The sequence below is a fragment of the Micropterus salmoides genome, unplaced genomic scaffold, assembly GCF_014851395.1.
Source record: "Micropterus salmoides isolate LMB-PRFRI ecotype aquatic unplaced genomic scaffold, ASM1485139v1 Ms_hic_scaffold_8, whole genome shotgun sequence".
Taxonomy (NCBI): Eukaryota; Metazoa; Chordata; class Actinopteri; order Centrarchiformes; family Centrarchidae; genus Micropterus; species Micropterus salmoides.
This window is the reverse complement of record NW_024044570.1, coordinates 13,940,262-13,951,582: the sequence shown is the minus strand read 5'-3', so window position 1 is coordinate 13,951,582 and position 11,321 is coordinate 13,940,262. Positions and strand designations below refer to the sequence as shown.

At 39.2% G+C, this 11,321-nt stretch overlaps 2 protein-coding genes across 2 annotated transcripts; one reads left to right on the top strand and one right to left on the bottom strand.

The window, feature by feature from the left end:
- Positions 1 to 176: 176 nt before the first annotated feature.
- On the bottom strand, positions 177 to 4,063 carry dnajb9a (DnaJ heat shock protein family (Hsp40) member B9a). The gene is made up of 3 exons (XM_038705527.1): positions 3,886 to 4,063; positions 2,742 to 2,972; positions 177 to 2,447 (listed from the first exon to the last, which is right to left on the bottom strand). Exons 2-3 carry the CDS (start codon positions 2,956 to 2,958, stop codon positions 2,011 to 2,013), a joined length of 654 nt encoding a protein of 217 aa, XP_038561455.1. The 5' UTR covers positions 2,959 to 2,972; positions 3,886 to 4,063; the 3' UTR covers positions 177 to 2,010.
- A 474-nt stretch (positions 4,064 to 4,537) lies between these two features.
- Positions 4,538 to 11,231, top strand: LOC119893392 (calcium-independent phospholipase A2-gamma-like). Its single transcript, XM_038705520.1, has 6 exons — positions 4,538 to 4,694; positions 4,917 to 6,184; positions 7,147 to 7,296; positions 9,573 to 9,724; positions 9,998 to 10,092; positions 11,017 to 11,231. The coding sequence occupies exons 2-6, from the start codon at positions 4,985 to 4,987 to the stop codon at positions 11,214 to 11,216; spliced, it is 1,797 nt and encodes a 598-aa protein (XP_038561448.1). The 5' UTR covers positions 4,538 to 4,694; positions 4,917 to 4,984; the 3' UTR covers positions 11,217 to 11,231.
- Positions 11,232 to 11,321: the final 90 nt, after the last annotated feature.

The following is an 11,321-nucleotide window of genomic DNA, read 5'->3' as shown; positions in this document are numbered from 1 at the left end:
CTCTACGCAACAGTAACTAAGGGGAGAACCAAAACAAGGTAGCTGTGTGAAAGCCATGAATACATTCATAATTAAACCCATTAAACGACCAATATGATTTGTTTTTTTATAGGCAGGCAGGGGCGTAGCTTCTGGAAAGTTAGCTAGCTAACTGAATAATTTCCAGCAGACAAATGTTTGTTTCAATAAATTTATTGGAACTTATAGTATACTAACAGTACAGTACAGTTTGTCATCAGTTTAACAAAGAAATCTTCGGGAAGCCTCAAGCAATACTGTGGTCTGTCTATAATTGTCACTCATAAGTTACTTTCGCATGACCACACAGTTGTGTTAGAAGCATAACAATATATCACAATGCAACAAAATGTTCATTAAAGATGGAATATGCCCTATTTTGCTTCTCTTATTCAAAATGTGAATGAACACACCATTCTCACCCTTACAGCCCTAAAGTAAACAGAAGGAAGCTCAGTTTGGTCTCCCTTTTATTTCTGAAAACACATTTTCCAATTATACAAAATTGAAAGTGCCATTGAATATTTACAACAATATCAATACAGGAGATAAATATTGCACGCTACAGTGTAAAAGGAGCATGTCACTGTGACCAGTTTAAACGTAAGGTAACAATATGTTAGGCTGTACTAGGGGTTTTATCAACTAGTCAACACTGTGGGCAGAAGCCATCACCAGATTCAGATAATGTGCTGAACAGTGATACCTGTATGTACTAAGCATTATAACTCTACTATAGCATTATAGTACTGCAGTATTCTTACACTACACATTCATTTTAAAAATATGCATGCAGTAAAAATACAAACCCTTGTGACTAGTAAAATTAGTAATCATAAAACCTCTAGTACATACTGTACTCAGTTCAATTCCTCTGCAAGTTATTTTACACATATAACTTTTTTTGTAGTTTGTCTGAAATGCCAGTCAAATTTTTAAATACCTATATTTGAGGATTTTTGGTTAAATTTCAAACATTATAATTGTCAATTTCCGATTCAGTACTCTACACCTAGAAAATATTCGTAAATGTGGGATTCAGAAATCAGAAATTGTTATGACTTTTTTGTACTAAAGATGGTCTCAATCTAGCTATTTAAATACCAAAACACAGTTAAAAAAAATACTCTTAATTGTATTAATTGAAAAGCTATGGCATCTGTGTTCAGCCCACCCCTGTAAATCTAGGCTACCTCCACTAAAATCTGAGTAACAAGCATTTCTTACTTATAGCTCTTTCCTACTTGGATTTTCTCCTTTACATGTATTTACAATTACTTTACAATTGCATGGATGGAGATTTAACCACAAATTTTAAAATATATGACATTCAAAAAATGTGACTGACAGCGTAGAGTACATATTTCAACAAGTAGTGTAGTTCACCAACACCAGTTAAACAAGCCAACAAGTGGAGGGTCTCAGAATTTTGTTGACATTGCCTCTCATTTGACAACCATAAGCAAAACTCCACTGGCTGCTATTGTTTCTACCTTCAGTTGTGTTTTGAGACCCACAATGGCAAAACCTATACAAAAGAAACTAAAAACTGTACAAAAGAACAAGGTGGACATAGTGAACTAGTGATGAACTAACACATAGATATTCCTGTGTCAAATTCTGTATGATTGTTTTATTTTTCCAAACAGTACACTTAAGAAATTACATTATCAAAGAAGGTGCTTAAAAATACTGACAAAATACTCCCTCTCAGCTTACTAACAATAAGTGAAAAACTACTACAATCATATACAAGTCCATGTGCACACACAGGGAATAGCTTGAATAGAACATAGCTTATTTGAATTTAGACCTAAGTAGCTAAGTAAACTGAGTCTTTACTGTGTCATTCTGTGCCTGAATGTCAGATCTCAATGTCACGGTTCAAATTTCACAGCACTTGAACCGAGTGGCTTAAAATTACCTAATCAATACAATAGTATTGTATCCCCTTAAGGCAGTTTTGAGGCAGAGGTCATTTTATATTGCATCTTAAGATGCAGTGCAGTCTGTGTATGTGGTTACCATGTTTCCTCTGCGCTGTGTCACTGTTCTACAGTGTTGTTTTGACCCACCATGAAACCTGTTTTCAGCCTGTTTGGTGTGTCTGTCAAAAGTAAACATCCTTTCTATGTCATCATACATGTCATCAAAGATACCTGCTCCAAAACCTCCTTGAAAGTGTCTCTTATGTCTGCTGTGGGACTCCTTGTGGGACCTGGAGTGTTCATCAAAGTGTCTTCGGTGACGGGCATGCCTGTTCTGGCTGTAGATGTCAAAATCCTTGAATAGGTCATCAAAGTTGAAGCTGAAAGGTTGGTGGGCACCCTGTCTATGTTTTCCTTGCATCCCCCCAGTGAAGTATGCAGAGGTGTCAGCAAACTGGTCGTATTCTCTTCTTCTAGTTTCATCTGATAAAGTTTCATAAGCTGTACAAAGAAAGACAAGATTTAGTCAAGGCTGAGGAAGATGAGTACTTTATCTCATCAACATTTTTAAAAAGGTATAGCTATGGTGACAAAGACCTAACTAAGGTCAGGAAATGCATTATATATGGTAAAGTGCAAGCTTAAACATGTACACTGAACTTTGGCCATATCCTCCAGAGCTTTAATCTCCATGCCGTATAAAATGCTACATTAGAAACAAGAATAACATTACAGTATATCAGTAAACAATGGATTTTTAGACACAAAAAAAACCCCTGACAAAACAAACTGTACCTTCAGCAATTTCCCTGAATCTCACTTCAGAGTCCGGGCTCTTGTTCTTATCTGGGTGATATTTCATTGCGAGCTTGTGGAAAGCCTTTTTTATCTGTCGCTCTGTAGCATCTTTAGGCACTCCCAATATATCATAGTAGTCCTTCCGGGCAAGTATCAGCTCTGTTATCAAGAGGATGCACACGGCAAGCGTTACAGCAGACTGTGCAGTTGCCATGGCTTTGACGCCCCCTGCATTCAAGAGAGAAAATAAGTGTGATAAGTGTACAAGTGTGTTGAGTGCAATAAAGCAAAGGAGCGGTCATTAGTGTAAACACCTCTGGAGAAGAGGGTACCTTCATTAATAGCTATCTTATAGATACATTATTATAGAAAAGATCTTAGCTAGATGACATTTCCATATTAACTAGTGTTCAAAATCCCGATTAAAAAAAATCATAATTCGATATCGATAATTAACACAATAAATGTCAAATCATTATTTCTTTTAAGTTCAGAGGCTGAATTTTGCTCCTGAGTTAAAGTTGAAGCAAATCAGTGGATAATTGTGGTTGTAAACTATTCTTTATGGTCAGAACATCATGACAAACACTTGATGTCAAACAGACTTACCAAGTCTGAGGTAGAACATTCAAAACAATTGTGATGAAATATGTTTTCAACAAACATGCATGAGTAAAATTAAGTAAAATCTTTTTCCAATGTCTTTTCCTCAACAAAATAAATATTTCTTATTGGAAAAATGAAGTGCTAATTCATTCGTGATTCAAATGAATTAAATCAAACATTTATTGACCATGTGTTATATTGTTATTGAGGAAAATTATTATTTTATTGCCCAGCTCTATTGTTAACTGACCATTACAGTTTAGGCATTGTGGCCGACTTGTTTTCATTCGTGTTCTAACTTTAAGTTACGTTAGCTTGGACTGATAAAATACACCAATACACTAACATTTGCCTTATATTTTCAGACATTCTGCTCCCCAGAAAGTCAGATTAACGCTGGACTAGATCTCATTTAGGATGAGATGGTTTAATATTTGACCGCTATAGACGTCAACCGTCAATCCCAACGTTAGCTGACGTTAGCTAACACAAGGTAAAGCCCATGTATTCTCCTTTCTTTTAGACTCACACTTACCTTTTTCGAGGACACGAGTGCTGCTTAGATGGTGTATAGTTCTGTCTATTTACTATTTACCTACATGTCAGTGTTAAGTTATCGCTTTAGGTTGTGAGTGTTAACGGAAAAGCATTGATCAAAAGTAGCATCATTTGTTTTCTTCGGTCCTTTTACTTAATCGGGGTAACTACACAGGATAAGTTAGTGCATGCCTGCCCTCTGTCGGTCAATACGGTTAATATTCCCTCTTCAACCGACTGAGAGTGATCCTGATGTTGTTGTGTCAACAGCATTTACAACCACACAAGTTAGCTGTGTACTATTAATATTACACTACACATACCGTTATCTTACAGGGTTTCGAGGCACATTTTGGACCGTTTTTAATAATGAAGTGACCATAACATTGGGATAAAGAGTAGTCATCACGTCCCCAACTGTCTGCATAGCGGTCCATTTTGTTATGCATGTATCCCGCGTGATACGCAGAGGGTTGGAGACCCATTTTTAATATTAAGTGCTGACCATAGACTGTATATAAGAACTGAGTGCGGCAACCTAGTTAAAAGCATAAACATTGAGCTTCCGCTGCAAGAATTTCCTCAACCAATCAACAGACTCCATTTATGTGGCCACGTGATAGACAGCCAAATGCATCGCACATAGAGCATCACGTGATTAATGTTTTTCTTTTGAGTTACGTCGTCACATCATTCTGGAAATCTAGTGTCAGGTCGAATGACGTCGTGTCACTTGTTTTGACGTTAACAAAGTCTGGCGACTTAATGGGAATATTAAACGAATCCTTCGACAACATACAGAGACTGGTACGGTTTATTGTAGTTAGTTTTGTGTGGCCTTTATGTGTGGCGAGTTAGCTAACAGCCGCGGCACTCTGTGTTAGCGGATTAGCTAACTTAACAGTTAGTTGCTGATGGTGAAATATGTCATTCTTAGTAGAAGCTAGCTGTTGTGTTCATTTTCATCATTTTTTTCGTACTGTTTTCTTTCTCTCATGTATACATCAATTTTTTGTCTTTCATCACCAGGTTAATGAAAAGGGAGAGCATAGACCTGATATTGCTTTGGATGGCACAAACTCTTGTGACCTGAAATAATGAGTCATAGATGGGCTCCAAATACCTGGGTGAAACATGCTCGCAAGTCAGCAGCATCATTTCCCTTGTCTGGTAACTCTCACTGCAAGGTTCATGTCCAACAGCCTTATTGCTACAAGGTTGGCTATCTCAGCTGGAGGCACATCCACCACCTGAGGGTTATTGGGTGTAACGGATGGCTTTTTAAAGCTAGCCAGGTTAGACAAAGACTTGGACTCCACACCAGCACCTTGTATTTGAACACTTCAGCCTCAAGGTGGTCTGCTGGGCTGAGCCAACACATGTCGCGGGTGAAGAACACACTGGACACAGTTTCTAAAGCTGTGAGTGGGACACATACAGAGCTCCTCTCCAAAATCGCCAGACTCAAGCCTAGTGCTTTAAAGGCAGGGAAAAATGCTAAGGCTGGTGTTGAGTCAACACCAAAAGCTGAGGAGAGTGCTGTGACATCTACTCCTGCTACCACTAATGCTGCTCCCCTTTCTACATCTACTACACCCAAACCCATATGTAACGCATCTTCTGCAAGTCTTTCTATTCCTACTTCTGCTGCTACATTTGATGCAAGTGCCACTACCTCCACTCATCCTCACAGTTTTACCCAGGTGACTGACACTGCCACAATTCTAACTGTGCATGAACACAAGGAGAAAAGGTTGAGACGTGTTGTTCCCACTGTCAAAGACGGTGTAGCCAGGAATCAAGAGGAGCTTAAACTTTCACAGAGTGATAATGAGAGCAAGACTTCCAAACAAAGCACAGCACTTTTCCATCCCAGCACCTTCACAGTGAGCCTGGATGAGACTTACAACTACCTGGCCCATCATATTAACTCATACTTTGGCAGCAGTACGAAGACTCAGGACAAGAAAGTAGACAATGTTGACTATTCATCTACTTCCTCTCAGGGTCAACAAACTAGTGACCTCTTGCTGGTGTCTGATAAAACAGTTACTCCACCTCCCTCTAAGAAAGGTTTAGGACACTACTTGTCCTACTCAGCTCCCACTGTGCAAGCCTTTGTGGGAAGCTACATTGCTCACCTGGTCCCCAAGTTTAGGACAGCTGAGTCCAAAAGTGCTACAGTGGAGGAGAAGAAGTCTGAGGAAGCACCAGTCAAACAGGTCGAGGCTGCAATAAGTAAAGAGCAGAAGGCTGCGGAGGAGAAAGCCAAGAAACTTCTTCTTCAAAAGGAGAAGGTAGGTCTACAAAAAAGCAGTTTGTAAATTTGACCTAATGTTGGGATAATAAAATCACAAAAAGCACATATTTTTTGTCTTCTACTGTATGTATTGGCAACCTAAACCATTCTTGCTAAAGATGTTACTGCTGATCCTGACTAATTATTATTCAGTGTAGACAGCATAATTTTAGACTGCATTATGTAAACATTTTGGCATTGTAGATTCTATCTATATGGAATATGGTCTATATTTTAGCAAAACATGATTGTCTCATCAGATAGTGTCTGGTAAATTATAGCAGGGTGCCTGGCTGCTGTCCACACATTGACCAGAGTCACTCTATATGTCTAATGGTAGTGTAATGTGCTGACGTGCTGCCTGAGTTCTGGGAATCTATTTTCAAAAATAACCCTCTTGTGGAGTTAGAGGACCAAAGGAGGTGTGTACTGTATAGGACAAGTGCGGCTTTAATGTTGTGGAGATATAAACACACCTGACATATGGCAAGGCTGGATTGACTCATTTTAAACAGTAACTAATAATATATTTTGTTTGAGTTAGCAGATAGCAGAAACACTAGATGACTTATGTCCTTTTGCTGATGATATACAGTAGATAGATGTGATATAAAGGTTGGTTATGGCCCAGTTATATTCAGTCCAAGTGCCAGACAAGAAATCTGTACCATCAAGGTAACAAATCTAGTTAAAGGTACTGAAAAAAAGGTATATCAATTTTAGGACTTTTATTAATTTAGTTTACAGTTTACTTTTGGATGATTGATACATGAATGTGTTGGTTTTCTCCATGATTGCCTCGCATCCTGGTCTAGAATGTCACAAGAGAAATAAATTATACAAAAAGAATTAGAACAATAATTACAACATTCATTATCTATATCTACAGAGAGTGAGCAAGAGAGAGTTAAGCCCATACTGTTTAATAGCTGGACCTAACTGGTTTCACGTTTTTTGTAGATCATTGCTAGGGTGAGTGTGGACAATCGAACTCGGGCTCTGGTACAGGGTCTCCACAGGGCCTCAGATGTAAGAGTCTACATCAACAGGGTGGAAGACCTCAGCTACCATCTCCTGGAGTTTCCAGAGACTAGTGGTGTTGCAGTCAAGGTGAGAAATCTGAACAGGCTAACTTTTTCCTTATTTTTTCCCCAGAATGCTAGCATATTGATGCTTTGTCAGTAACATGAGGCAGCTTAGCATGTCAAAAGCATCAACTCTTAGTTTGGCACTAGCTCATGGTACAGCACTATGTTTTTATGCATACATAATCATGTTATATCTGCCAAGAACTGTTAAACATTAGCATGTAAATAATGTAGAACGAACTTCTGCTCGTGATTGGAAATTTCCCCATTCCAGGCAAAATGTCAGACTCCGGCAACTACATGCAGACTGCATACTATAGCATTTATTTATGTCTCAGGCTTCAATTCAGTTTTATTTATATAGCGCCAGTTCATAACAGAAGTTATCTCATTGCAGGTCTAGACCATAATCAGGGTGGACGTTCTGCCTTGACCAGTTGGGTCGAAAGATTGAGGGAGAGAGCATGAGGAGAGAGAACACACAGTACCACAATGCAAGTTCCACATAGAGATGTACAATAATAGTAACGGTAGTGGTGATAATAAAGAAAATAATAGCAATAATAATGATATGAATACCTGCTGAAAGCGACACAATGGAGGAGGAGAAAAGCGCTCATTGCAACATGGGAATTCCCCCGGCAGTCTAGACCTATAGCAGCCAAACTAAGGCATGGTTCAGGACTCACCTCAGCCAGCTCTAACTATAAGCTTTATTTACGAGGATAGTCTTAAGCCTACTCTTAAATGTAGATATGGTGGCATGAATCCACAGGAGAGGAGCTTGATAACTGAAGGCGCTGGCTCCCATTCTACTTTTGGAGACTCTAGGAACCACAAGTAAACATGCATTCTGGGTAATAGTGATCTAGTAGTAATAAGGTAATAAGGTACACTGCCTTTAAGATATGATGGTGCCTGACCATTAAGGGCTTAACCTGAGGAGAAGGAATTTAAATTCTTTTCTGGATTTTACAGGGAGCCAGTGCAGAGAAGCTAATAGAGGAGAAATATGATAACCTTTTTCTAGTTCTTGTCAGTACACATGCTGCTGCATTCTGGATCAACCAGAGAGTCTTAACGGACTTATTCAGGCAGCCCGATAATAAGGAATTGCAATAACCCAGAAGTGTGCAGATAGGTTTTTCTGCATTGTGAACAAAGCCAGTCCTTGAAGTTTGTTTTATGCGTGAGTTAAAGATCCTGATCAACGATAACCCAGAGATTCTTTATGGTGGTGCCCTCTAGAGTAACTTTATCTTTACATAATGTGTCTCAGACATGTTTGGGAACAAGTACGATAAGCACATTTGAAGTTTAGCTAACTGACTGGTTTAATCTGGCTTGATCGATACCATCTGTATAAAAATAAATATTTATGGAATTACTCCTAATAATATTGCCTAACACCGTGTGCAAACACCATGTGCTAACTGAATGCGACCTGAGCGAGTGTCAGGAAATCCATTGGAATGTCCTAGCGGCATGATGCTGCACGTCATTTTGACTTTCGCTCCCGTTGGAAGCGCTGCATGGAAGAAAAACGGTCTTGAAGTTGAAATGAGGAAAATGAAGAACAAGGAGTTATCTAGTGGTGGCAGCTGGCTGGAGGGAGACCGTTAGGGAGCTGGAAGTTTATGCTTTTAGGACATGGTGGAAATCATTGGTCCAAGCACAGAACCTTGCAGAACTACGTGACTAATTTTGGCATGATTTACAAAAGGACTGTGATATATAGCCTGTTAATAAAGACAGATTGATCATGTTTAGTAAAGACATGCTAATCACATGCTGTGATGGTGTCAGGATACTTATTCAGTGCTTACACATTTCAAACCAGCTCGACTTCATTTCAGTGAGGGTTTTGATGTGCATGCATTTTCCATTGCAAATCATCACAGCTATCACATGCGAGATGACAAAACTTTGATCCAGTATGAGAGAGACAGTGGGATCAACCTCTCATTCAGGAAACACTGATTATTTGTTCCCTTGTTTCAGTAACTGCATGCTGAGAGAAAACAAGCACCAGAATAGGAGCAATGCACGCATGCATGACTGGTAGTGAGAGCAAATACTGGTATAGAACATATATACAGCAGGATTTATTATTTTCACCTACTTGAATGTTGCCGCTCCAGCAGCTTGTGCCTGAGACCTTGTCCTCACAATTCTGTGCTTTATCTCCTGTTTGCCACATGATGCAAGTAAATTTGCTTGGCCAGTTGTGGCCTGATGTGTTGGACCGTGTTTTTTATTTCCATTCCTGACTCTCATAAGTATATTTGTGTTCTGTAGGAGAAGGTTATCCCTTGCCTACTGCGTCTGAAACAGGCCAATGACCCAGGCCTGAGAGCAGCAGTTAGAGAAGCCCTCGCTCTGGTGGGCTACCACGCACCTGTTAAAGGCCGGGGCATACGCATCCTGTCCATAGATGGAGGAGGATTAAGGTATGTTGAGCTCTTTTTCTTTCCTTTATTGTGTGAAATGAGTCACTGATGTTAAGTCTTTTCAAAGTGGAACGACCGGTAAATAGCATTTACTACAGCCAAGGCCATGTTTTGAGTTTCAGTCTGTCAAGTAAATGTAGTCTTGAGAAACATTCAGTTATTCTAATTGAAAACTGATCAGATGTCACACTTTGCGGGCAATTTGTGTGCTGGTTGTCATTTTATTAATTTATGGCTTTTTGCGTATGTGTATGTCTGACTTTGTACTTTCAGGGGACTTCTTGCACTTCAGACGTTACACAAACTGGAAGCCCTGACCGGCAAACCCATTTACAAACTGTTTGATTATATATGTGGTGTCAGCACAGGTGCGTTGTTCTCCTGCCCTACTTCTGCATGTTTATGTATGTCTGGATTATCATAGCGGAGTGCAACATTGCATCACATATTTGTTGTTTTCACCACCAACTAAACACTCAAATTAGGCCAGAGTAAGTCGTTTTCAAATTAAATCTTAGATAAATTATATAATGATACATCTTCATTTAGTTTCAGGAATTGTCAATAGGTGGATTTGTGCTTTTTCCCTTTATGCAAAATCACCACAAGGGGTGCTGTTGATCATCCTCAAACTGTTTTTTCCATCTGCCACTGTTGGTTTTATTTCACAGCAGATTGAAAAACTGCATTTTATATGCAGACCACATAGGCCTTTAATCACTACCAGAAGATTCTGTTTATCCACAGTTCCTATCAGTTCTCTCTCTCTTAATCTCCACCTGTTGGAGGTACTTCATTTTCACATTTAGTGAATGCTGTCAAAGCATATTGTAATGTGCTGCTAGATCTAATGATGTTCACACAAATAAAACCCATCTGGGCAACATCTGGTTAGTTTGATCACCCACGTTATTCAGGTACACCCATCTTTGCCCTCATAGCACTGTTGTGGGTTAGAAATCTGGTCTGGCGCTCTAAATCATGGAGAGAAAGTAGTTATGAAATATTTGCCTATCGTGTAACAGCCATGTTAATCCCATGTACTTCCTATGGTTCATCCTAGGGTAATGTTACTCTTAACAGATAATACTTTAGGCAGCCGGCCTCGCATCAACTCCACAGCTTTAGAGTAACAGTACAACGAGCTGTACATAACCTTTCTGCTCGTTAGTATTACCTTGTTGTATTCTAATACTTCCTATTTACAAAAATCTGCTTTTTGCATAGTTTTACCGGTACTTCCCAGTCACTTTCCTTCTTTGAATGTGTGTATGTGTGTGCTTTTTCCTCAGGTGCTATCTTAGGGTTCATGCTAGGTGTGTTCCAAATCCCACTGAATGAGTGTGATGATCTTTACCGGAAGCTGGGTTCAGATGTCTTCAAGCAGAATGTCATTGTTGGCACCGTGAAGATGGGCTGGAGCCATGCTTTCTATGACAGCGAGGCCTGGGAGAACATCCTTAGGTCAGTTCCTTTGTCAATGAAGTGGTGATTGTGCTTAGTTTATTTGCTGCCATGTTAAGATACTATATTAGTAAAACGGTTCAAAAGCCTTTGATTTTTTTTATATCCTTTTCTTTCTTTAATTCTTTATATC